The sequence below is a fragment of the Cetorhinus maximus genome, chromosome 7, assembly GCF_964194155.1.
Source record: "Cetorhinus maximus chromosome 7, sCetMax3.hap1.1, whole genome shotgun sequence".
Lineage (NCBI taxonomy): Eukaryota > Metazoa > Chordata > Chondrichthyes > Lamniformes > Cetorhinidae > Cetorhinus > Cetorhinus maximus.
In genome coordinates, this window is record NC_135885.1 from 18,051,799 (window position 1) to 18,074,744 (window position 22,946).

The 22,946-nt window shown below is 40.7% G+C and overlaps 1 protein-coding gene across 1 annotated transcript in view; it reads left to right on the forward strand.

Moving 5' to 3' along the window:
* The window catches only part of cyfip1 (cytoplasmic FMR1 interacting protein 1), a 218,662-nt gene extending 196,277 nt beyond the window's left edge, over positions 1–22,385 (forward strand). Inside the window, exons 27-31 of the mRNA XM_078545117.1 lie at positions 7,865–7,937; positions 16,398–16,492; positions 19,448–19,686; positions 21,033–21,180; positions 21,603–22,385. Coding sequence (XP_078401243.1) covers positions 7,865–7,937; positions 16,398–16,492; positions 19,448–19,686; positions 21,033–21,180; positions 21,603–21,767 — 720 coding nt within the window. The 3' untranslated portion in view covers positions 21,768–22,385. The remainder of the gene's footprint in view (positions 1–7,864; positions 7,938–16,397; positions 16,493–19,447; positions 19,687–21,032; positions 21,181–21,602) is intronic.
* Positions 22,386–22,946: the final 561 nt, after the last annotated feature.

The window sequence follows — 22,946 nt, forward strand, 5'->3', positions numbered from 1 at the left end:
ACAAAATCAACTTTCACGTATGAAAGAGGAGTTTGCTAATGAAAGAAGAGAATTGGTGAGAACAATTGAGAATAAGTTGCAGAAAGTAGAACACTTGACTTGAGGACTCAATGTCTAAATGATAAACTTGTAGAAACAGATTTGATAAAGGTCAGTCAGATTTGATGAAGGTCATCTTCAGTTAAAACTTCATGAACTTCAAGCATCTAAAGTCTCTATGAAGTATCGTGAAAAATGCCTTGAACAGGAAAACAAATTTGTGGTGAATCAGGACAATTGGTTGAATGCTGAGTTAAAAACCAAAATTAGTGAACTGTTAGAACTTCGTCATGCAAAGAGCAATGAGGTTCTTGAATCTCAATGCAATCTGGAGAAAATGAAAGAGGAGATATGTGGTATGAAGTGTCACTGTTCCAAAGTTGTTCCTGTGACTAAAAACTCCTTGCCGAATTATGATCCTGTTGAGCAAAGAAGCAATCCAAGTAACATTACTGATGTATCAATCTCAGTAATGGGACCTATGGAAGCAACAGAAGTGCCTGCAGAATTGAAAATTAAGAATTGTCAACAAAAAGGACTGAAACCTCAAAATGATCTGGGAGGGTCAAAGACCAGACTTAAGGATGCTTGTCAATGTTAACACTCGAGATGTAACAGCTGGAATCCAGGAAAGTGGACAGTTTGCAAAAAGCCATTTGAAACCTGCAAAGGAGTGAAATATATAGCTTATGGATTATGTAAAAGAATTGAAGGGTTAGAACGAACAATAAAACTCCAAAGGGAGGAAGTGATCGACATTGCTTCAAGAAAATTAAAAAGACTGTTTGAAATGGGATTGGAGGAAACAACAAGATTGTAAAATGCCTGAAGATCAAACCAAGCAGGGGTATGAAACCCTTTTGTGTGAACAGAAAAAGCATCTCAATAACATTCTTGAAACAACTAAAAGAGATTTTGATCAAAGGAGAAATGAGTTAACACCCAAAAGTGCCATTCTGACCTTCTTATCTCAAAATGGGAACCTACCACTGAACTTGAAAATGAATTTGAGAATGGAATTACGCCGACTGCTAACGAAAAGGGTGATTGAGCTTTGGACTTAAATGAAACATTCTTTGTTGAGTTAAAGACAGGAAATAAGAGGAAAAAGAAAGATAAAGTTTGAGTTACGAAAGCTCTGTGTGTAAATTCTGCTAGTTTTGTTACATTTGTTAACTTTTGTTTTAGTTAAATCTTTGTAATTGTAGGATATGACGTGTGGGTGCGAAATGAGTTTATTTGTATGGAATGTAATAAGCTATTTGTTAGCAGTTCATAAGTTCTGGTAAAGCAGGTGTACGGCCATTGTAAAGAAACCTTCACTGTTGTGAAGCTTTCTATCTTTTGAGAGAAAAGGTGTGACGAGCCCTAAAGAAAAGAAAAAAAACTTACCTTTTGAAAACAGAGGCTGAGAACTACAGTTCTCAGAAGTCTCTCTGCATGTGCCAGCTCTAAAAAGGCCACACATGCGCATATTGTTCCTTTTTCTGAGCAGCTTCTGCACATGTGCTGGCCGGAGAATGGCTGTATATGCACAGTTGGTGCATGTTCATTTCTTCAGGCCGTTAGATGGACCTGTGCACAAGCGCAGTTTGTTCTTCCTCGTTTTTTTAGATTTCAGGATAGTTCAGCACTTAAGCAGAAGAATTGGAAGAAAGTGAAACAGTGTGCAAAGAAGGTCAGGTGACCTTCTACATCCCCAGAGTTGAAGGGCCGTTCTGCAGAAAGTGCCAGAAAGGGTAGGACAGGAGCTGCAGGGAGCAGACTTCCCAAACCAGAGAGGAAAGGTCCCAAAACTAGTGTTACCTTTACAAATTTGTATCGAGCTGTAAAGGTATAGTTGGGTTGAGTCGTGTAATATATATAATTTCTTGTTTAATAAATGTTTTATTCTTTTGTTAAAAGTTCAACAGCAGACTCCTGTGACTGTTCAGTAGCCACCCACCATGTTTTTAAAGCAAAAATACAAATTAGGATATATCTAGCCAGGTTCTACCCTGACATCTGACTTATCCAGTAGTAACACCAGCTGAGATGATAACAAATGTCATAATATCTTTAATAATAGCTTCTAACATTTTATCTATGACACATGTTAAGCTAACTAGCCTACAGTTCCTTGCTTTCTGTCTTCCTCCCTTTTTGAATAAAGGAGTTACATTTGCTATTTTTCAAACTAATGGAACCTTCCCCGAATCCAGGGAATTTTGGAAAATTAAAACCAACGCATTAACTATCTCACTACCCACTTCTAGTAAATCCCCAGGTCCTGATGGACTTCATTCTATGGTCTTATCAGCCCACCGCTCCAACAGTTTGCAAATTCCCCAGGCTCACGTTCTATAGGACCAACATTCACTTTAACTCTTCTTATTTAAATATCTGTAGAAACTCTTACTACCTGCTTTTGATTTTCTAGCCAACTTTCTCTCATTCTCTAATTTTTCCCTCCTTATTAACCTTTTAGTCATTTTTGCTATTCTTTATATTCTGTCCAGTCTTCTGATCTGCCACCCATCCTTGCACAATTATATGCTTTTTCTTTAAGTTTGATATAATCTTTTTTTAGTTAACCACGGATGGCGGGTCCTCCCCTTGGAATTTTTCTTTCTCGTTGGAATGTATCTATTCTGAGTATTCTGAAATATCCCTTTAGATGTCTGCCACTGCATCTCTATTGAACTGTTCCTTAACCTCATTTGCCAGTTCACTTTTTAGCTAGTTCTGCTTTCATTCCCTCATAATTGCCCTTATTTAAGTTTAAAATACTAGCCTTGGACCTACTCTTCTCTCCCTCAAACTGAAGGTAAAATTCAATCATATTTTGATCGCTGCTACCTAGGAGCGCCTCCACGATGAGACCATTAATTAATCCGTGCATTAATTAATTAATTAATCATTGCACAATACCATGTCTAGTATAGCCTGTTCTCTGGTTAGCTTCAGAACGTGCTGTTCTAAGAAACTATCCCTAAAGCACATTATGAATTCCTCATCAAGGCTACCGTTTCCTATCCGATTTATCTAGTCAATATGTAAATTAAAATCCCCCATGATAATTGCCATGCCATTCAGACAAGCTCCCATTATTTTTTCCTTTATACTCTGCCCTACCATGTGGTTACTGTTAGGAGGGCTGTGCACCACTCCCACAAGTGACTTCTTGCCTTTGTCATTTCTCATCTTTGCCCAAAACATCTCCACAACCTGGTTTCCTGAACTTAGGCCATCCTTCTCTGTTGTGTTAATACCATCATTAATTAACAGAGCCACCCTTCCACATTTTCCTAGCTTACTGTCCTTCCTAAATGTCATGTACGTTTCAATATTGATGTCCCAATCTATGTCATCCTGCAGCCATGTCTCTATAATGGCTATCGGATTGCACTTATTTATTTCTATTTGTGCTTTCAGTTCATCTGTTTTGTTACAAATGCTACGTGCATTCAGATACAGAGCCTTTAGTTTTGTTCTTTTATTATGTTTGTAACCTCTAGCCTTACTTGCTGATGTACTCTTGGTTTTGTACAATCTGTCTCTTCCTGTCATGGTCTGTTTATCGTTTCCCATCTCTCTCTTTCTCTCTTTTCTTTCTTGTCTTTGATTTACTCTTTGATTTACCACATCTTCCCAAATTTGATCCCTTGCCCCCACTGTTTAGTTTAAACCCCTCTCTACTTCCCTCATAATGTGGCTTGCTAGAACACCGGTCCCTGCATGGTTCAGGTGTAGACCATCCTAGCGGTACAGTAGACCATCCCAATGGTACAGATTCCACTTTTCCCAATACTGGTGGCAGTGCCCATGAACCGGAACCCACTTCTCCCACACCAGTCTTTGAGCCACGCATTCATTTCTCTAATCCTTTTTGCCCTATGTCAATTTGCACATGGTTCAAGTAATAATCCAGAGATTATTATCTCTTGAGGTTCTGCTTCTTAATTTGGTGTCTAGCTCCTCATACTGATAGTCTGCATAGTGCAGAGCCTCTTTCCTAGTTGTATCCATGTCATTGCTACCTACATGGACCACTGACTAGATCCACCCGCTCCCACCGCAACTTCCTCGCCAGCCCTGAGCAGATGTCCCAAACCCTAGCACCGGCCAGGCAACACAGCCTTCTGGATTCTCGCTCTTTGCTGTAGAGAACAGTGTTAATCCCCCTCACTATACTGTCCCCTACTACCGCTACATTCCTTTTTGCTCTCCCCAGATGAATAGCTTCCTGTACCACAGTGTCATGGTCAGTCAGCTCATCCACCCTGCAGCTCCCACTCTCACCCAAACAAGCTGAAAGAACCTCAAATCTGTTGGACAAAACCAAAGGCTGAGGCTCCTGTGCTTCTGCCCTCTGGGCCCCCTTACCTGCCTCACTCGCCGTCACACCCTCCTGTCCCTGACCACTGACCAAATCACTGTCCGAAGAGATGTTACTGCCTCCTGGTACGAGGTATCTAGGTAACTTTTCCCCCCCTCCCTGATGTGTTGCATGTGTCTTTGGCTCAGCCTCCAGTTCAGTGACTCTGAGCCAAAGTTCCTCAAGCCGCAAACACTTACTGCAGACGTGTTTACCCTGTATCCAGGAGCTCCCACATGCTGCAGCCATGGCACGTTGCCTATCCTGCCACCCTCAATGTGCCTTTATTAACTACTGAAATTATTGTATTCAATTAATTTTCCTTTTTTTAAAATTCATTTCATTAACCTTACCGCTAGTTTGTATACTATTTTAAACCTTAGGAATAGAATAGACCTTAACCGCTTACCAGATACTCACCAAACAGCTTGCTTCTACCCCTGTAGTACAGCAAGAGCCAATCTTTACAGGATGAAAAAGTTAGAAAAGGTAAAAGCAAGAAGTTAATTGTTCACTGATTACATAGGATCTAGAATCTGCCCACTCAGCCCAACTGGTATAAGTTGTGAATAGCTATGTTTTATGGGAATGTGCAAATGAGCAAGTAACCAGGATGTAGAGCAGCACGTGACCAGCAGCTAGTAGTGTGTGCGTAGAATTGCTGCAGTGCTGTCCTCATTAGTTGTTGAACCCATAAAATATGCTGAGCAACCCTGTATTGTTTCTTCAAATAAACCAAAGCTATGTCTCGTTTACCAGTCCTGTATGTGAGACTGGTAAGCAAACGTAGAAACCCAACAGTATATACACCAATATTTATAATTCATAAGAGCCTCCCACTCTAATTATATTTGCCCAAACTGCTCCCAAAATTCTCTATTCTCTCCTTCGTGTATGTGCCAACCCTCCCCTTTAATGTGTCAGCGTCATTTACTTCAGCCTTTTCATTTGCCAGAGTTCCACATTCTCTGTGTAAAGAAATTACTACTAAATTCTTCATTTCACCTGTTAATGGCTATCTAATATTTATGCCCCATTACTCCAGACTCATAAGCGGAGACAGTTTTTCCACATCCACTCCATTTTAGCTCCTTTATAATTTATATCCAGTGTCCTCTTCGTCTCTTTGTTCCAGAAGAAGAGCCCCAGAATGTCCAGTTCTTTACTTATGGTTTTCATTCAGGAAAAGGAACCTACCACCCCAACGTAATCTGGTCTACATGTGACTCCAGTTCTGCGCTATACTGATTCTTAACACCCTCAGCTCAAATTGGAAGGGGCAATAAATACTGCCTATAATAAAAGCAAAATACTGCGGATGCTGGAAATCTGAAAAAAAAACCCAGAAAATGCTGGATAAACTCAGGTCTGGCAGCATCTGTGGAGAGAGAAACAGTTTACATTTTGAGTCCATATGACTCTTCAGAGCTCTGAAAAAGAGTCATACGGACACAAAGCATTAACTCTGTTTCTCACTCATCAGACTCGATGGGCCGAATGGCCGCCTCCTGCACTGTAAAGATACTGTGATATATAATGTTGAATCCTCCCTTCTCATTCAGTTTTATATTCTTTAATAACATCTTGACTTGCCTTGGGTTGAATGTGTTCTGAGGCTTTTGTAGGAAATGCAGCTTTTCGACAACTGAATATAAATTTCAAGACATCTTTTCCACGTTCCAGTATATGGTGCTTATGTTTTTGCTTTTTTTTTCAAGCTTGTTCTGTATTGAACTGCACTTCATTATCTAGTAAATTAGCAAAATATTTCACAGCAACAATTTTTTATGGCATGTTCAGTAATTGTATATTTGCTGCTGTTCATTTCTTAACAAAGAACTCTGTTAATTAGCACATTAATTAATTAGCACAAAGTTCCTCAGGGTAGTGTCCAGGGCCCAACCATCTTCAGCTGCTTCATCAATGACCTTCCTTCCATCATAAGATCAGAAGTGGGGATGTTCGCTGATGATTGCACAAAGTTCAGCACCTTTTTGCGACTCCTCAGATACTGAAGCAATCCATGTCCAAATGCAGCAAGACTTGGGCAATATCCAGGCTTGAACTGACAAGTGGCAAGTAACATTCGCACCACACAAGTGCCAGGCAATGACCATCTCTAACAAGAGAGAATCTAACCATCACCCCTCGATGTTCAATGGCATTATCATCACTGAATTCCCCACTATCAACATCCTGGGGGTTACCATTGACCAGAAACTGAACTGGATTAGCCATATAAATACTGTGGCTACAAGAGCAGGTTAGAGGCTAGGAGTCATGCGGTGAGTAACTCACCACCTGACTCCCCAAAGCCTGTCAGCCATCTACAAGGCACAAGTCAGGGGTACGATGGAATACTTCCTACTTGCCTGGAAGAGTGCAGCTCCCACAGCACTCAAGAAGCTTGACATCATCCAGGACAAAGCAGCCAGTTTGATTGGCACCACATCCACAAGCATTCACTCCCTCCAGCACACAGTAGCAGCAGTGTGTACCATCTACAAGATGCACTGCAGGAATTCACCAAGGCACCTTTGACAGCACCTTCCAAACCCATGACCACCACCATCTAGAAGGACGAGGGCAGCAGATAGATGGGAATATCACCATCTGGAAGTTCCCCTCCAAGTCACTCACCATCCTGACTTGGAAATATATCACCGTTCCTTCAATGTCACTGGGTCAAAATCCTGGAGCTCCCTTCCTCACAGCACATGTGGGTGTACCTACACCACATGGAATGCAACGGTTCAAGAAGGCAGCTTACCACTACCTTCTCAAGGGCAATTAAGGATGGGCAATAAATCCTGGCCTAGCCAGCAAAGTGCACATCCCGTGAATAAATTTTTAAAAATTGATTTGTGTGCTCTATATATTTGTTTATTAAAACCATTGAGTGTTGAATCTTTTTACACAGCATTTAAAATAAGTTGCTTTTCAGTCCTTGCAAAGTCAGAATGAGTACAACTTTATTAATTTGCAACTATTGAGTACTTACGGAATGATACAGCATATTTGTTGTTGTTTGGGCCCATGATTTATGTGAGGTTCTTTGAAGAATTATCCAATTAGTTCCAGCCCATGCTCTTTCCCCGTAGCTCTACAAATTTCTAGTATACAGTGTACCTCTTTTTTTGGAAGTTACTATTGAATAATCCAATTTCCCCATCACCCGCTGGTATGAAAGCACCTCAACTCTGCCCTTTGTAGGAAGCCCCCATTCAGCTGTTCCATTCAGGGAAGAGGAATCCTTGTGAACCAAGCTCACATGCTCATTGCTTAATTAACAGCTCATGCCCTCTAGCACAAACCTGCTACTGAATGTAATTAGTTAAGAATCAGGCAATTATCACAATAATTAATTATTTCATAAGTTACTTTTTTATTTGTAATACAATAGCAAATTTTTGCACAGTTTTCTGCCCCACTTCGAAATTGTTGCCTGAATTTGTCTTTTCTCTTCAGTCTCTAGAGGAAGTATGTGACCTCCTACATGCAGCACCATTCCAGAATATTTTGCCAAGAATCCATGTCAAAGGTAATTGCTGAGAGCACCAATTATTTGCTACCCAGTGAGATTTTCTAGTCACTGGTATCAGAAATGTAAAAATAGTCACTTGGAAGTACAGAACTTGAGTAATTGCTGAAGAAAGAGACCTGTTGTTGAAGCTTTTCTTCTTGCACTCATCAGGACAGAGGCAAGAATGCCAAATTTCAACGGGACCAATTTAGATTACATGAGAAAAGAGGTGCTGATTGGTTGGCAAGTCAGCTCTGATTGGTCGAGACCTTGCCATAGCAAATGCACCAGGGAGCTTTTGTTTATTCAAAAAAGGTGGTGTCTGGACATATTCCTTCTGCCTGCACAGGATAGCCCCTGCATATGAATGCAAATAGCCTCTAGCAAGCATAAGTGAGCTACATTGCGAGTCCAACTGATAATCTTAAATTGGTTGTGAGTGTATTTAGCACACTCAGGATTGCTCAGCAAATGCCCATTCTACCATTAGATATTATGTTCTGAGCTTTGCAAGCACTGGTTGGTTGAATACAGTTAGTACTCTGCCTATTGCGAACAGCCGAAATGATATGCTGTTTGATATGGTCTGCCAGTCATTGGTACATACGGCCTATATACCTGGCATCACACTGGCACTGAAATTCATATACCACATTACTTATTTGTGTGATAGGCAGTAAGTCTTTTTGGCTTGATGCCAGCATCCTGTTCGTGGAAAATGTCACTCATATTGCCACTGCATAGTAGCAGCATGAAACAGTTAGCTTCACCTGTTGTTCAGACTTTTGAGATACTTCAAAATTTGAGTTATACTGGGCACTATTCTGGTCTGAAAATGGTGGCCTTTGGCCCATTCATGAGTGGGCATGATACACAGCGAGCAATGATCTGATCGAGATAGCCATTATCCTGTGGATAGCTTTGCACCTTAGTTTGAGTTGCAACTCATGCAATTGAATTCAGCTTTGATGACACTAGGTATGTCCAAACAGATGGTGTTGCCATGGGACCCCCTCCAAGCCCAGCTCTCGCTAACATTTTCTTCAGTTTCCAAGAGAAACGTGTTTTCGATTATTTCCAATACGTAGATGACACGTTTACTATGTTAGAATCTGCAGCTGCATTTAAGAATTTCCTTACACATCTTAATGTACTCCATCCCTTTGAAATAGAGCAGTCTGAACAAGCTCCCTTTCCTCTACATGTTAGTTGAGAAGTTCGTTAATGGGTTCTCTAAGGCTGCCGACTGCAAGTCTACCTTCACTGCTGAATATACACGTTGGGACAGCTAAAGCTCCATGCACAACAAGATAGGCCTTATTGGCAATCTCAAATAGGGAGTGAACCATTTGCTCACTTTGCAATCTTGACGTTGGAATAGAGTGCATCAAAGCTGTCCTGAGGGATAATGGCCACTCCAAACAGATCATTGCTGTGTGTCGCCAAAACTAGAGACAGAGAAGTCAAGGAAGGGGAAGGAGAAGCCGGAGATGGACCATGTGAAACTGAAAGAAGGGTGGAAATTGGAAACAAGGTCGAACAAGTTTTGAAATTCGGGGAGAGAGCAGCACACAGCACTGATACAGCTATCAATGGATGGGAAAAAGAGTTGAGGGACGGGGCCCAGCTAGGACTGGAAAAGGAATATTCCACTTATTCCATAAAAAGGCAGGCATAGTGAGGATCCATACGGGTACTCATTGCAACACCTTTTATTTGGAGGAGGTGAGATTAATTAAAGGAGAAATTGTTCAATGAGAGAACAAGTTCAGCCAGATGGAGGAGGGTGGTGGTCAATGGAAACTAGTTGGGCCTCCATTTAAGGAAGAATTGGAGAGCCCTGAGACCGTCCTGGTGGTGGATGGAGGTGTAGAAAGATTAGACATCCATGGTGAAGAGAAGGCAGTTAGGGTCAAGAAAATGGAAAATTTTAAAGTGACGGAAGGCATCAGAAGAGTCATTGATGTAGGTAGGGAGAGACAGAACAAGGGGTGAAAGAATGGTATCAAGGTAGGAAGAGATCAGTTCAGTGGGGCAGGGTCAGGCTGAAACAATGGGTCTACCATAACAGTCCTGTTTATGGATCTTTGGAAGGAGGTAGAAGCAAGCTGTACAAGGTTGGGAAACTAAGGTGGGAAGCTATGGAGGGAAGGTCACAGAGGAGATGAGGCTACTGACCATGTGGAATATTCCTTTTCAAGTCCTAGCGGCTTGATGGGGTCTTGGTCCAGGAAGATGCGTCAGTATTCAGCCTCTGCAAGGTAGATGTCAGTTCACCATTACTCTCTGTTTCATGTCATTCAGCCAACTTTGTATCCCTACTACCACTGTCCCACTTATTCCAACGGATTCAGCTTTGCTGACAAGCCTATTATATGACACTTTATCACATGCTTTTTGGAAATCCATTTACACCACATCAAACATGTTATCCTCATCAACCACCTGATATCAAAAAAACTCAACCAAGTTAGTTAAGCACAATTTACCTTTAACAAATTCCTGCTTGCTTTCCTTCAATAGTCTTGATTGAGTTACGGAAAATTAATCTTGCAAGAATTTTCTGTGTGGAAGAGTTCTATTATGCTGGATTTTTGCTCAGTCCTTGCTAAAATGAAGTGCTGTGTGTTTATACGAATTAGGAGCAGGAGTAAGTTATTTGGCCCCTTGAGCCTGCTCCGCCATTCAGTAAGATCATGGCTAATCTGCTTATAGCCTCAACTCGATAACCTTTGACTCCATTGTTAGTCAAGAATCTAACTATCTCTGCCTTAAAAATATTCATTGACTCTGCCTACACCGCTCTCCAGGGAAGAGTTCCATAGGTTCATGACCCTCAGAGAAAAAATTTCTTCTCATCTCCATCTTAAATAGGAGACCCCTTATTTTTAAATTGTGCCCCCTAGTTCTAGTCTCCCCTACAAGGGGAAGCATCCTTGCAGCACCCACCCGGAGAAGTCTCTTCAGGATCATGTTTCAATAAGATCACCTTTTAATCTTCTAAACTCCAGTGAATACAGACCCAGCCTGTCCAACCTTTCCTCATAAAATAACCCTCTTGCCAGCGATAACCCCACCCCACCAATCCCAGGTATTAGTTGAGTGAACCTTCTCTAAGACATCTAACACATTTATATCCCTCCTTAAATAAAGAGACCAAAACTGTACGCAGTACCCTAGATGTGGTTTCTGTCCTGTACAACTCTAGTAAAACATCTCTACTTTTTTATTCCATTCCCCTTAACATAAACAACAACATTCTATTTGCCTTCCTAATCACCTGCATGCTAACTTTTCCTGATTCGTGCACCAGGTTACCCAGGTCCCTCTGTACCTCCAAATTCTGCAGTGTCTCTGCAATTAAATAGTGTGCTGCTTTTCTAGTCTTCCTGCCAAAGTGAACAAGTTCATGTTTTCCTACATTATATTCCGCCTTGTCAAATGCCTTCAGAAATCTAAGTGCAGCACATCCACAGGTTCCCCTTCATCCACGTTTCTTGTTACTTCTTCAAAGAACTCCAATAAATTATTATTGAATTCCCTGCCCTTTCACAAAACCATGTTGACTTTGCTTGATTACATTTAGATTTTCTTAAGTGCCCTGCTATAACCTTCTTAATAATAGATTCCAGCAATTTCCCTATGACAGATGTTAAGCTAACTGGCCTGTAGTTTCCTGCTTTCTGTCTCCTTTCTTTCTTGAATAGAGGATCACATTCTCTATTTTCTAATCTGATGGGACCTTTCCAGAATCTAGGGAATTTTGGAAAATTAAAACCGTGCATCTACTATCTCAGCAGCCACTTCTTTTAAGCCCTAGGATGAAGTCCATCAGGAACTATGGAGTCGTCAGCTTTTAGTTCTAATAGTTTTCTCAGTACCCTTTTCCTGGTGATTGTATTGTTTTAAGTACCTCTCTTTCACCTCCTGATTCACAGTTATTTCTGGGATGTTATTTAAATATCTGTTCAATTCATCTGCCATTTCTTCATTTTCCATTATTAATTCCGATTCTCACTCTCTAGTGGACCAACTCACTTTTGGTATATGAAACAGATAATCACATTTATTTTCCTGTGATGTCACACTTCCATTTCTCTCAGAATGTCTCTGCTCTGCTCTGGAGCAACAGACTGGATTGGATAGCTCTCCCTTTGCCTGCCTTTCATGTTTATGTTGAATAACATTCTGTGTGAGTGAAAGATTGTGCATGTGAAACAGATGCAATAAAAATATCAACTTGGAGTAAATTTAAGTAATTCACTTAATAGTGATCATCATATGCTACATAGAAAATAGGAGCGGAAGTACGCTACTTGGCCCCTCCGCCATTCAGTATGATCATGGCTGATTCTCTATCTCAATGCTGTACTCCCACGCTCTCCCTATACCCCTTGATGTCTTTAGAGTCCAGAAATCTATTTCCTCCTTAAATATATTCAGTGACTTGGCCTCCACAGCCTTCTGTGGCAGAGAATTCCATAGGTTCACCACCCTCTGAGTGAATACGTTTCTTCTCATCTCAGTCCTAAATGGTTTATCCTGAGACTGTGACCCCTTGTTCTAGACACCCCAGCCAGGGGAAACATCATCCCTGAATCCAGTCTGCCCTTCCCTGTCAGAATTTTATACTTTTCAATGAGATGGCCCCTCATTCTTCTAAACTCCAGTGAATACAGCCCTAGTCGGCCCAATTTCCCCTCATACGACAATCCTGCTATCCCAGGAATCAGTCTGGTGAACCTTCACTGCACTCCCTCTATGGCAAGTATATCCTTTCGTCGATAAGGAGACCAAAACTGCACACAATACTCCAGGTGTGGTCTCACCAAGGTTCTGTATAAATGCAGTAGAAAGCCTTGTTCCTGTACTCCAGTCCTCTCGTGATAAAGGCCAACATATCATTTGCTGCCTTAATTGCTTTATGCACCTGCATGCTTGCTTTCAGTGATTGGTTTACAAGGACACCCAGTACTCTGCCATTCTGTTTTTCCTACCAAAGTGGATAACTTCACACTTATCCATATTATACTGCATCTGCCATGTATTTGCCCACTCACTCAACCTGTCAAAATCTCCTTGAAGCCTCTTAACACCCTCATTGCTCACATTCCCACCAAGTTTCGTGTCATCAGCAAACTTGGAAATATTACATTTGGTTCTCTCATCCAAATCATTTATATATATTGTGAATAGCAGGGGCCCAAGCACTGATGCCTGCAGTACCCCACTAGTCACCGCCTGCCACTTCAAAAAAGACCTGTTTATTCCTACTTTGTTTCCTCTCTGCTAACCAATTCACAGTCCATGCCAATATATTACCCCCAATCCCATCTGCTTTAATTTTGCACACTAACTCTTATGTGTGACTTTATCAAAAGCTTTCTGAAAATCCAAATACACCGCATCCACTGGTTCTCCCTTATCTATTCTGCTTGTTATGGGCTCAAAAACCTCCAGTAGGTTTGTCAAACATGATTTCCCTTTCATAAATCCATGTTGACTCTGTCTAATCCCGTTGATATTTTCCAAGTGCCCTGTTATCACATCCTTTATAATTGACTGTAACATTTTCCCTACTGCTAATGTTAGGCTAACCGGTCTGTAGTTCACTGTTTTCTCCCTCCTTTTTTAAATAATGGGGTTACATTATGCCATTCTCCAATCTGCCGGGACTGTTTCAGAATCTACAGAATTTTGAAAGATGACAACCAACGCATCCATGATTTCCATGGCCACCTCCTTTAGTAGATTATCGGGTCCTGGGGATTTATCAGCTTTCAGTCCCATTATTTTCTCCAGCACTATTGTTTTAGTAATACTAATTTCCTTCAATTCCTCCTCCTCACTAGACCCTGGGTTCCCTTGCATTTCTAGAGAGTTATTTGTGTCTCCCTTGAACACAAGTAGTTGTTTAATTGTACTGCAATTTCCTTGTTCTCTATTGTAAATTCTCCTGTTTCGGACTGTAAGGAACCTACATTTGTCTTCACTAACCTTTTTTTATTTTTACCATACTTATAGAAGCTTTTACAGTCCATTTTTATGTTCCTTGCAAGTTTACTCTCATACTCTATTTTTCCCCTTCTAATCAATCTCTTGGTCCTCCTTTGCTGAATTCTAAACTGTTCCCAATCCTCAGGCTTGCTACTTTTTCTAGCAACTTAATATGATTCCTCTTTGGATCTAATACTATCCCTAATTTCTTTTGTTAGCCATGGTTGGGCTGCATTTCCTGTTACATGTTTATGCCAGAAAGGAATGTATAACTCTTGCATACATTCTTGTTTGAAATATTAGCTTTTGCCTATCCACCTTTTAGTGATGTTCCGCAATCTATCTAAGCCAATTCACGCCTCATACCTTCATAGTTTCCTTTAAAATTTAGAACCTTAGTTTCAGGTCGAGGACTATTTCACTTTCCATCCTAATGAAGAATTCTATCATGTTATGGTCACTATTTCCTAAAGGACCCCGCACAAGATTATTCATTAACCCCTTCTCATTGCACAGTACCAAATCCAGGATAGCCTATTCCCTAGTCGGTTCCTCGACATGTTGGTCTAAATAATCATTTCGTACATACTCCAGGAATTAATCTGCCACAGTATTATTGCTAATTTGGTTTGCCCATTCTATATGTAGATTAAAGTCACCCATGATTACTGTACCACCCTTGTTACATGCATCTCTAGTTTCCTGTTTATTGCAGTCCCCTATCGTATCACTACTGTTTGGAGGCCTACAGACAACTCCCACTAATGTTTTCTGCACCTTGTTGCTTCCTAGCTCCATCCGGACTGATTCTACATCTATGTTTTCTGAGTCATTATCCTCTCTTACTGTCGCAATGATTTCACCCTTAACTAACAACATCATGCCATTTCCTTTTTCTTTTTGCCTGTCCATCCTAAATATCAAGCACCCTTGGATGTTCAGTTCCCAGCCTTGGTCATCTGCAGCCATGTCTCCGTAAACACAATCATATCAAAACCGTTTACATCTGTTTGCGCTGTTAATTCGTCTACCTTATTGCAAATACTCCATGCATTCATGCCTTTAGACTTATCTTTTTAACATTTTATTGTACTATGGCCTTATTTGCTGCTAGCCCTTGTTTCCTCTGCCTTCCACTTTTTGCTTTCCACTTTTCTGTCTTTCATTCCTATCTTTGTTTCCCTCTCTTGTGTCTCCTCACTCAGGTTCCCATCCCCCTGCCAATCTAGTTTAAGGCTTCCCCCACACTACTAGCAAATACTCCTGTGAGAATGGTGGTTCCGGTCCTGCTGGGGTGTAACCTATCTGGCTTGCATAGGTCCCATCTTCCCCAGAATCGGTCCCAATGCCTCAGGAGTCTAAACCCCTCCTTCCTACACCTCCAGCCACACATTAATCTGATCTATTCTCCTATTCCTGATCTTGCTAGCACATGACACTGGGAGTAACCCTGAGATTACTACCTTTGAGGTCCTGCTTTTTAATTTGTTTCCTAGCTCCCTATATTCTGCTTTTAGGATCTCTTCCCTCTTTATGCCTATGTTGTTGGTACCGATATGGACCACGACCTCTGGCTGTTCACCCTCCCCCTTCAGTGTGTCCTGCAACTGCTCAGAGACACTCTTGACCCTGACGCCAGGGAGGTAACATATCATCCTGGTGTTACGTCTGCGGCCGCAGAAACGTCTGTCTGTTCCTCTTATGATAGAAACTCCTATCACTATTGCTCTCCCATTCTTTTTTCCGCCCAATCTGTGCAGCTGAGCCACTTGTGGTGCCACAAACTTGGCTTTTCCTGCATTCCACTAGGAAACCATTTCCCCCAGCAATGTCCAAAACAGAAAACCTGCTGGAGAGGGAGATAGACCCAGAGGACTCCTGCACTACCTGCCTAGTGCTTTTACTCTGGCGGTCGTTTCCTTTCTGCCTGTGCACTCTTTACCTACGGTGTGACCACCTCACTGTGTATGCTGTCCACGAAGATCTCATTCTTGCAGATGCTCCACAGTGACTTCAGCTCCAGCTCGAGCTCCAAAACGCGGATTTTGAGTAGCTGCATCTGCATTGTGCACACATGGTCGCTCTGGACACTGGAAGTGTTCATGACTTACCCTTAACTTGCTCCCTTTACTTTTACTTCCTCTAGTTTAGAGAATATTAAGGACATAAGAAATAGTTACCAGGTCCTACTTAACCAAGGCTGCCGCTCTTCTTACTGAGGAAAGGTAGAAAATGAAAGGACCCCTCCTTCCCTCTTCAGCAAATTCCCCCTCTCACCAAACTCCAACTGAAGCACTCCATTGCAGCCCAAAGCAGCACTCCAGTGCCGACAGTGGTTTAATGTGCGCTTAATAAGATTAGTTTTGAGCACAGAGCACCTAATTGTAAGAAATAAGACATGAAATACGGCAGGCTTCATGTGTTGAGTAATTTTTTATATTTATGTTTACATTAGTTACAAACATGTATTTAATTTATCAGAGGGTGAGCGACTGGATACAAAGATGAAGAGACTGGAAGCTAAATACGCTGCACTTCATCTTGTTCCACTGATAGAGCGCCTTGGAACACCTCAGGTAATTTCTGTTAATGATAATACCCTGTTGGAACTTCACTGTTATCCACTCATGCTTCTATAGTAATTAAAATATTCAAAAGTTTCTTCAACCAGTGTATTACTCATTAAATTTATTGCTTTGATACAGCTAAAACAAATATCTATATAGGCTCTCACAACTACTAAAACATGAGTTGCTTTGTCAAGTCTGTGTTGCAAACTCTTCATGTTGAAGACATCATTACTGTGCACTTCATCTAATTAATGCCTGGCGAGAGGACCCACCTACATTTAAATCAACATTGCCTCATCAAGATTCATTTTATTTGCACATTTTGTGTTGCCCTTTAATAGTCTGGAATCTGCCCCTCAGTTTAAATGGGGGTAAATCCTAGGGCTGAGGCAAATAGAGTGCTTCAAGTAGAGGCACTTTTAGCAATGTAAATGGATACAGATTTTTAGACTTTTATCTATTCTACTCAGCCAGCTAAGTGTGTGATGTTTGCTTTGAAACAAAATTTTCATTTTTAAATTGAAGGACCTTGTCTGATATCATTTACTATTAATACTTTTTTCATATAAAAAGCACATCTGACACACACTTGTTGACCTCGTATTGAAAGTTCTGTGTCTTCAAGTGCTCAAGGAAACGAAGATGTGCTAATTTGGCACAGACACTAACATTTCTAAACTCTGAGTGACCTTGCAAATCAGTGGTTAGGTTTGTGACCTGAAATTTGGCAGCAATTTAATTCTACGTCATCCACTGTTCGCTTAACAATGGCTAGATTTGATCAGTTTAAAGGGGTATAATTTCACTTTTCTACAGCAGAATTGTGCATGACACAGCCATTGTATAAAAGTACATCATGAAACTGAGTGAACAGCACTGAGTGGGAGCAACTAGTAGCATTAAACACTTTGTCAATTCCTGCAGTTCTTTCCTTACACTTCAGATGTCGCACTGTGTCTAGTGTAAATTTGTGTGTCATACTTGAATTTAAAAAAAAACAAAAACATTTGTTTGAAATGTACTGAAAAACTTTTCAACCACGTTTCTAGCCTTTAAATTAACTTGCATAGAAACTCACACGGTGCGTGCTTAACGAAATTTAGACTTAATAGATTTAAAGTCTTACTCAGGCTTGCTCATCAGCAGAATGAGTTTTTTTTAAAACAAGTTACAAAACAGGGATCCTTTGCTTTTACTCTGAGCAGCACCTTGGGAAATTACCAGTTTATGTAAAAATGTGGAGTTGTCTGGCTTGCTGGAGACATCGAACTCTACTAAACCCCAACAAATTGCAATTGAATGTTTTTTCTTAAAACAGAAATAAACCCAGTTATTATCTTCTGATTTCCCTGACCTATGGATAACCTAGGGCTGATGAAGAACTTGCATCTTTATAGAGCCTTTTGTGACCATGGGGCGACTCAAAGCACTTTACAGCTAGTTAAGTACTTTTGAAATGCAGTAGTGACAGTTGTGCTACAGGCAATTTGTGCACAGCAAGGTCCCACAAATAGCAATGTGATAATGATTAGATAATTTGTTCTTGTGGTGTTGGTTGAAGGATAAATATTGACTCGGACACTGGGGAGAAATCCTCTGTTCTTTGTTGAATCGTGACATGGGATCTTTATTGTCTGCTTGAGAGGGCGGGCGGACGTTGCATCTGAAAGACGGCTACTCTGGCACTGCAGCATTTGGTACTGCATTAAAGTGTCAGCCTATATTTGGTGTCCAAGTTCCTAAAGTGAGATCATAATCCACAGCCTTCTGACTCTTGAGGCAGGAAGGAGTGATATCCACTGAGCACAGTTAATAATCTAGGGAAACTTTGGACAATTAACCTCCACTTGACCTTGGAATCAATTTGTATCACTTCCCTAGACAAAGTACCTGACAAGTGTCTTAAAGGGTGATTCAGAGCATTTGTGCTTCAGACCACAGACTATCTGTTAGCAGCAACAAGGGAAATCACCATGTTATATCTGTTTGTATATGATAAAAAGAACTGTAATGCATGCATATTTTTGTCACGTTTATCAATAATGGGATTTTAGCTGTTGCAAAGCCAAAGAGAACCCTCCCCAGTAGTTATCTTCCAGTTGATTTCAGAATGTAGGTATAACAATTCGAGTTTGTGACTTGAGTAGACATGCCAGTTTCACACAGCTTGACTGTGGCGACAGAATAGTGCATTAAGTTTGTGGAATATTTCTGCTGTCATCATTAAAACAGCATGCCCTCTGACTTTAAAAGCAAAATACTGCAGATGTTGGAGATCTGAAATAAAAAAAAGTGCTGGAAAAACTCTCAGCATGCCCTCTGACTTTAAAAGCAAAATACTGCAGATGTTGGAGATCTGAAATAAAAAAAAGTGCTGGAAAAACTCAACTGGTCTGGCAGGATCTGTGGAGAGAGAAACAGAGTTAATGATTCAAGTCCAATATGACTCCTCTTCCAGCACTTTCTATTTTTATGCCCTCTGACCTAGCCTGAGTAACACCATGGAAGATCTGCTAATTTATCTTTCCATGCATCACAGTTTAAGTAAGTCTGTAGCACAAAACATCTGTATTTTTCTGATTGGCTTGAAGTTTCCATGTCAATTAAATAAGCACTTGCAAACATTCTGCTGTGTCTGTGCATCTCCTTCACAAAGCTCCATTCACCAGGACTTGTATAGCACCTCCTTGCTTCTACCCAATTACCCAACCCCGGCAATATCCTGGAATTAATTGTGAACAAGACCGTGAGAAATCAGGCAGTGGTATTTAAAATCATCGTGTACCAGTAATTGTTAGTAAGTCAGTGATTTTTAAAAAAAAACATCTTGTATATTCCATTTGACTCATTGACGTGAAAATAGGTTATTAAGATGGTCAGTCTGAGAGGAGGAAAACTTAATGTTTCAGGTTTCATAAGAATCACAAACCTGGATTTTTTCTTTCCATCTCCCATAACCAGCAAGTTGCTATTGCAAGAGAAGGGGACCTGCTGACAAAGGAGCGGCTCTGTTGTGGACTCTCCATGTTTGAAGTGATTCTGACACGAATCCGGCAATTCCTGGATGATCCCATATGGCGAGGACCTCTTCCAAGTAATGGAGTAATGCATGTGGATGAGTGTGTGGAATTCCACAGGCTCTGGAGTGCCATGCAGTTTGTATACTGTATTCCAGTGGGAGCACATGAATTCACTGTAGAGTAAGTGCCTTTCTATTTTAACTTACAGCTTCCTAATCATGATGCAGCAAACCCTCACAGAGAAAGTGAGCAGACAGGAGACCCAGACGCACACTTGATCGATGCTGTGTGTTTTTCTACTTAACTGAAGGTCCCATGGTGTAGGGAAGAAACGTGAGAAAACAGGAAAAATTTAGGAGTGGATAAGTGGCACCATGCTTTGGTTTTATTCAGGAAGTTATAGGAACAAAGATAGAAGTGGCCTAAGTTGTCTGGCCTCATTTTTATGGAGTCTTGTTCCCCTTGTTTTTTGGGATGTAACTGGCTCCTCTCCCCACCCCCTCCCCCAGATGCCGCTAGTAAAACTATTTTCTGTGCCTTCATGTATTCTATGCCAAATAATTAGTTAGTTTAAAAGTGTACCTTCTCCCACTGATGTGTTCCTCACCCCAGCCGCTGTAAAGGCAGAGGACCGCACTTAGTTATAGTATGCTGTTTAACTAGATATTGGGCAGCAGTGGTGCATTCCAGATCATGGGGAATGTGAACTCCACTTATGGGAGTAACTGACACTAAAATAATTTTTAAAATCTACCAGATTTGACTCATGAAACCGGTTACACTCAGTTTCTGAAGAAGTAATATAGTATGGAATTTTTTAGTTTGTTACAAAACAGTGCATTTCAAAGTTGTTTTATTATAAACACTTTTTTATTAAATTGATATAAAGCATTAACTAGATTGTGCTAAGTGGACTCCAATATTTCCCTCAAGATGTCAGAAGCAAAGATTCCAAAAGAAATAATATGAACAGTGGTGATTTTTCTGATTTTTTTGTCTCAATTTCCATTGGATATCACCAATTTTCTCACCTCTCTTGATAACTCCTTACAACGGTTCTATGAGCATTAGTCATTCTCTATTGCCTGCACCCCGTGTTCACCTGTTAGCATTAACAGTGTCTGTTAGCAGTGGGCACCGTTGCCAGAGCCTATGCCTGATCTAACCCAATTTTCCCATGCACAGATCCAATAGGATTCCTGCACAGTGAGTAGAAACCCTGGCTGCTACTTCTCCCACTCTGCCCTAAGGTGCTGAGGCCAGTTGCCCCAGCTGAGATTGGCTAACTGAGCACAGACCAGGGATGGAACCTTCCTGGTCAATACACCCCAGGCTCTCATTGTTCAAACATTCTGTCCCACTGAGGTAGCTTCTTGATATATATGGGGTGGTGTCGGGGGAGGCATGCAGATCTAATTAACTTACATTAAGATAGGTCTTTCAGTTTTGAAAATAAATCGGATTAATCTCAAACCGTTCAAACTCATGGTGCTACTTGGCATTAACCTTGTCTTTAAATCACACAGGCAGTGCTTTGGAGATGGACTACACTGGGCTGGCTGTATGATCATTACACTGCTTGGACAGCAACGTCGATTTGATGTCCTTGACTTCTGTTATCATCTGCTGAAAGTTCAGAAGCATGATGGGAAAGACGATGTCCTCAAAAATGTGGTATGCTAACTTTGAAAGAGTTTACATGAATTTGATCTGGCCTTCATTATATCTGTATGAAGTAATTAATCTAGTATTGGATAGCCCACATATTAACTAATTAGAGAGGTGGGGAATTGTTCCATGGTCATTTTACTGCGAGATGTAACCCATCCTAATAGTGAAATATTTCACAGCAGGAGAAGGGTGAGAAAAACCATCAATCCTGCAACAAAAATCTCCAAGTAACCAGTTGAGAAGTAGTGTTAAATGGTAGTCACGGTAGGTTTGGTAGCCTGAGCCATTCTTCCTGCTGAAGGAATCTGTAAAGATTGAATAAGCACGTGGGAAAAATTTAGCAGACGGGTTTCTTTAAATAATTTTCTAAATCAGCATGTTAAGTTAAACTAAATTATCGAGTGTGTTTCCTTCAAAACTTACAGCCTTTGAAGAAAATGGTTGACAGAATTCGCAAATTCCAAATTCTCAACGATGAGATCTTTGCTATCTTGAACAAGTATCTGAAGTCAGGCGACGGTGAGAATGTACCTGTGGAACATGTCCGCTGTTTCCAGCCACCTATTCATCAGTCACTGGCGAGCTCATAAAAAGAAATTGAACACTCGGGACAGTTCAGGCAATCCAGGGATATTTGTAATCCTAATAATCATAACTTTAATGTTCTGAGTGCCTGAGTAACAAAATGATTGATACCCTGCGTTTTAATGATGGGGAATGTTAGAGATTAAACATTTAAACTGCTGGGTGATTCTTTTATTTTTAGGAGGTCAGTGCACGGTTTGCTGTGGTTGAGTTTTTTACTGATGTTTCTGCCATCAAACACTACCAGCAATAAATACCTAGAAGGGATTTTTTTAAAAACTGGCTATTTTTTAGAATAAATTTAGTTGCAAAGATTTCATAAATTTAATGTAATCAGAATGTGACTTTTGTATTGCCATTGTTATAAAAAGATTAACATTTTTTTTCCAAATCTATATATTTTACTACACCTGCCTGCACTCATCATTTACTGGTGCTGTACTAAAAGATGCCATTTTTCTACTCTATTCCAATAATATTTTTGCTCCAATTTTTTCCTAGCGTAATTCATTTATAGGAAGCTTTTCCACAATTTATAGTTGCAATAAACTCAAAAATGAACTCTGACTTTGTTTGAAATGTTTGCCAGTTTATATGGAAGAAATAAATATTTCAGCATTGAATTTTTATTTTTCTTCCACTTTCTTTTCACTTTTAGACTTCAATCACAAGTGCAATTGTTCAGTTCCTCCAGTGGCTTCTGCCTGGTGTGATACTGAACCATACAGGAATATCCCAGGTCTGTGGTCAGTGCTAATCTCAGCAGTTGTGGTATTACAGCTTATCTCAGTGTTCATGGCTATGGAGGGAGAAAGTCCAGCTTGGGTTCCGACTCCTGCTCACTGTCTAGTGACCATCTATTGGAAACTGCCCGTGTGGAGATCAGGTCAGGATTAGCCTTGGTTGTGTGTAGCCCTCATCAAATAGTCAGTGGACCCTCATTGCCTTAGCTTACACATGAAGAATAGGAATTGTGACTAGACTGCGAGACCAAGGGCTCCTGGTGTCTTTTCAACCATACCTGAGAGTAAACCCATGCTTTCAAGGGAGGGAAGTGAATGCAATTATTCACTGGTTAAAATGTTGCCTCTTATGAGGGTAGAAATCAACAATAATAAATATTCTTGGCAATCATTTAGAAATGTATACTGTTCATATGTTAGGGAAAGGACTTGTTCTATTTG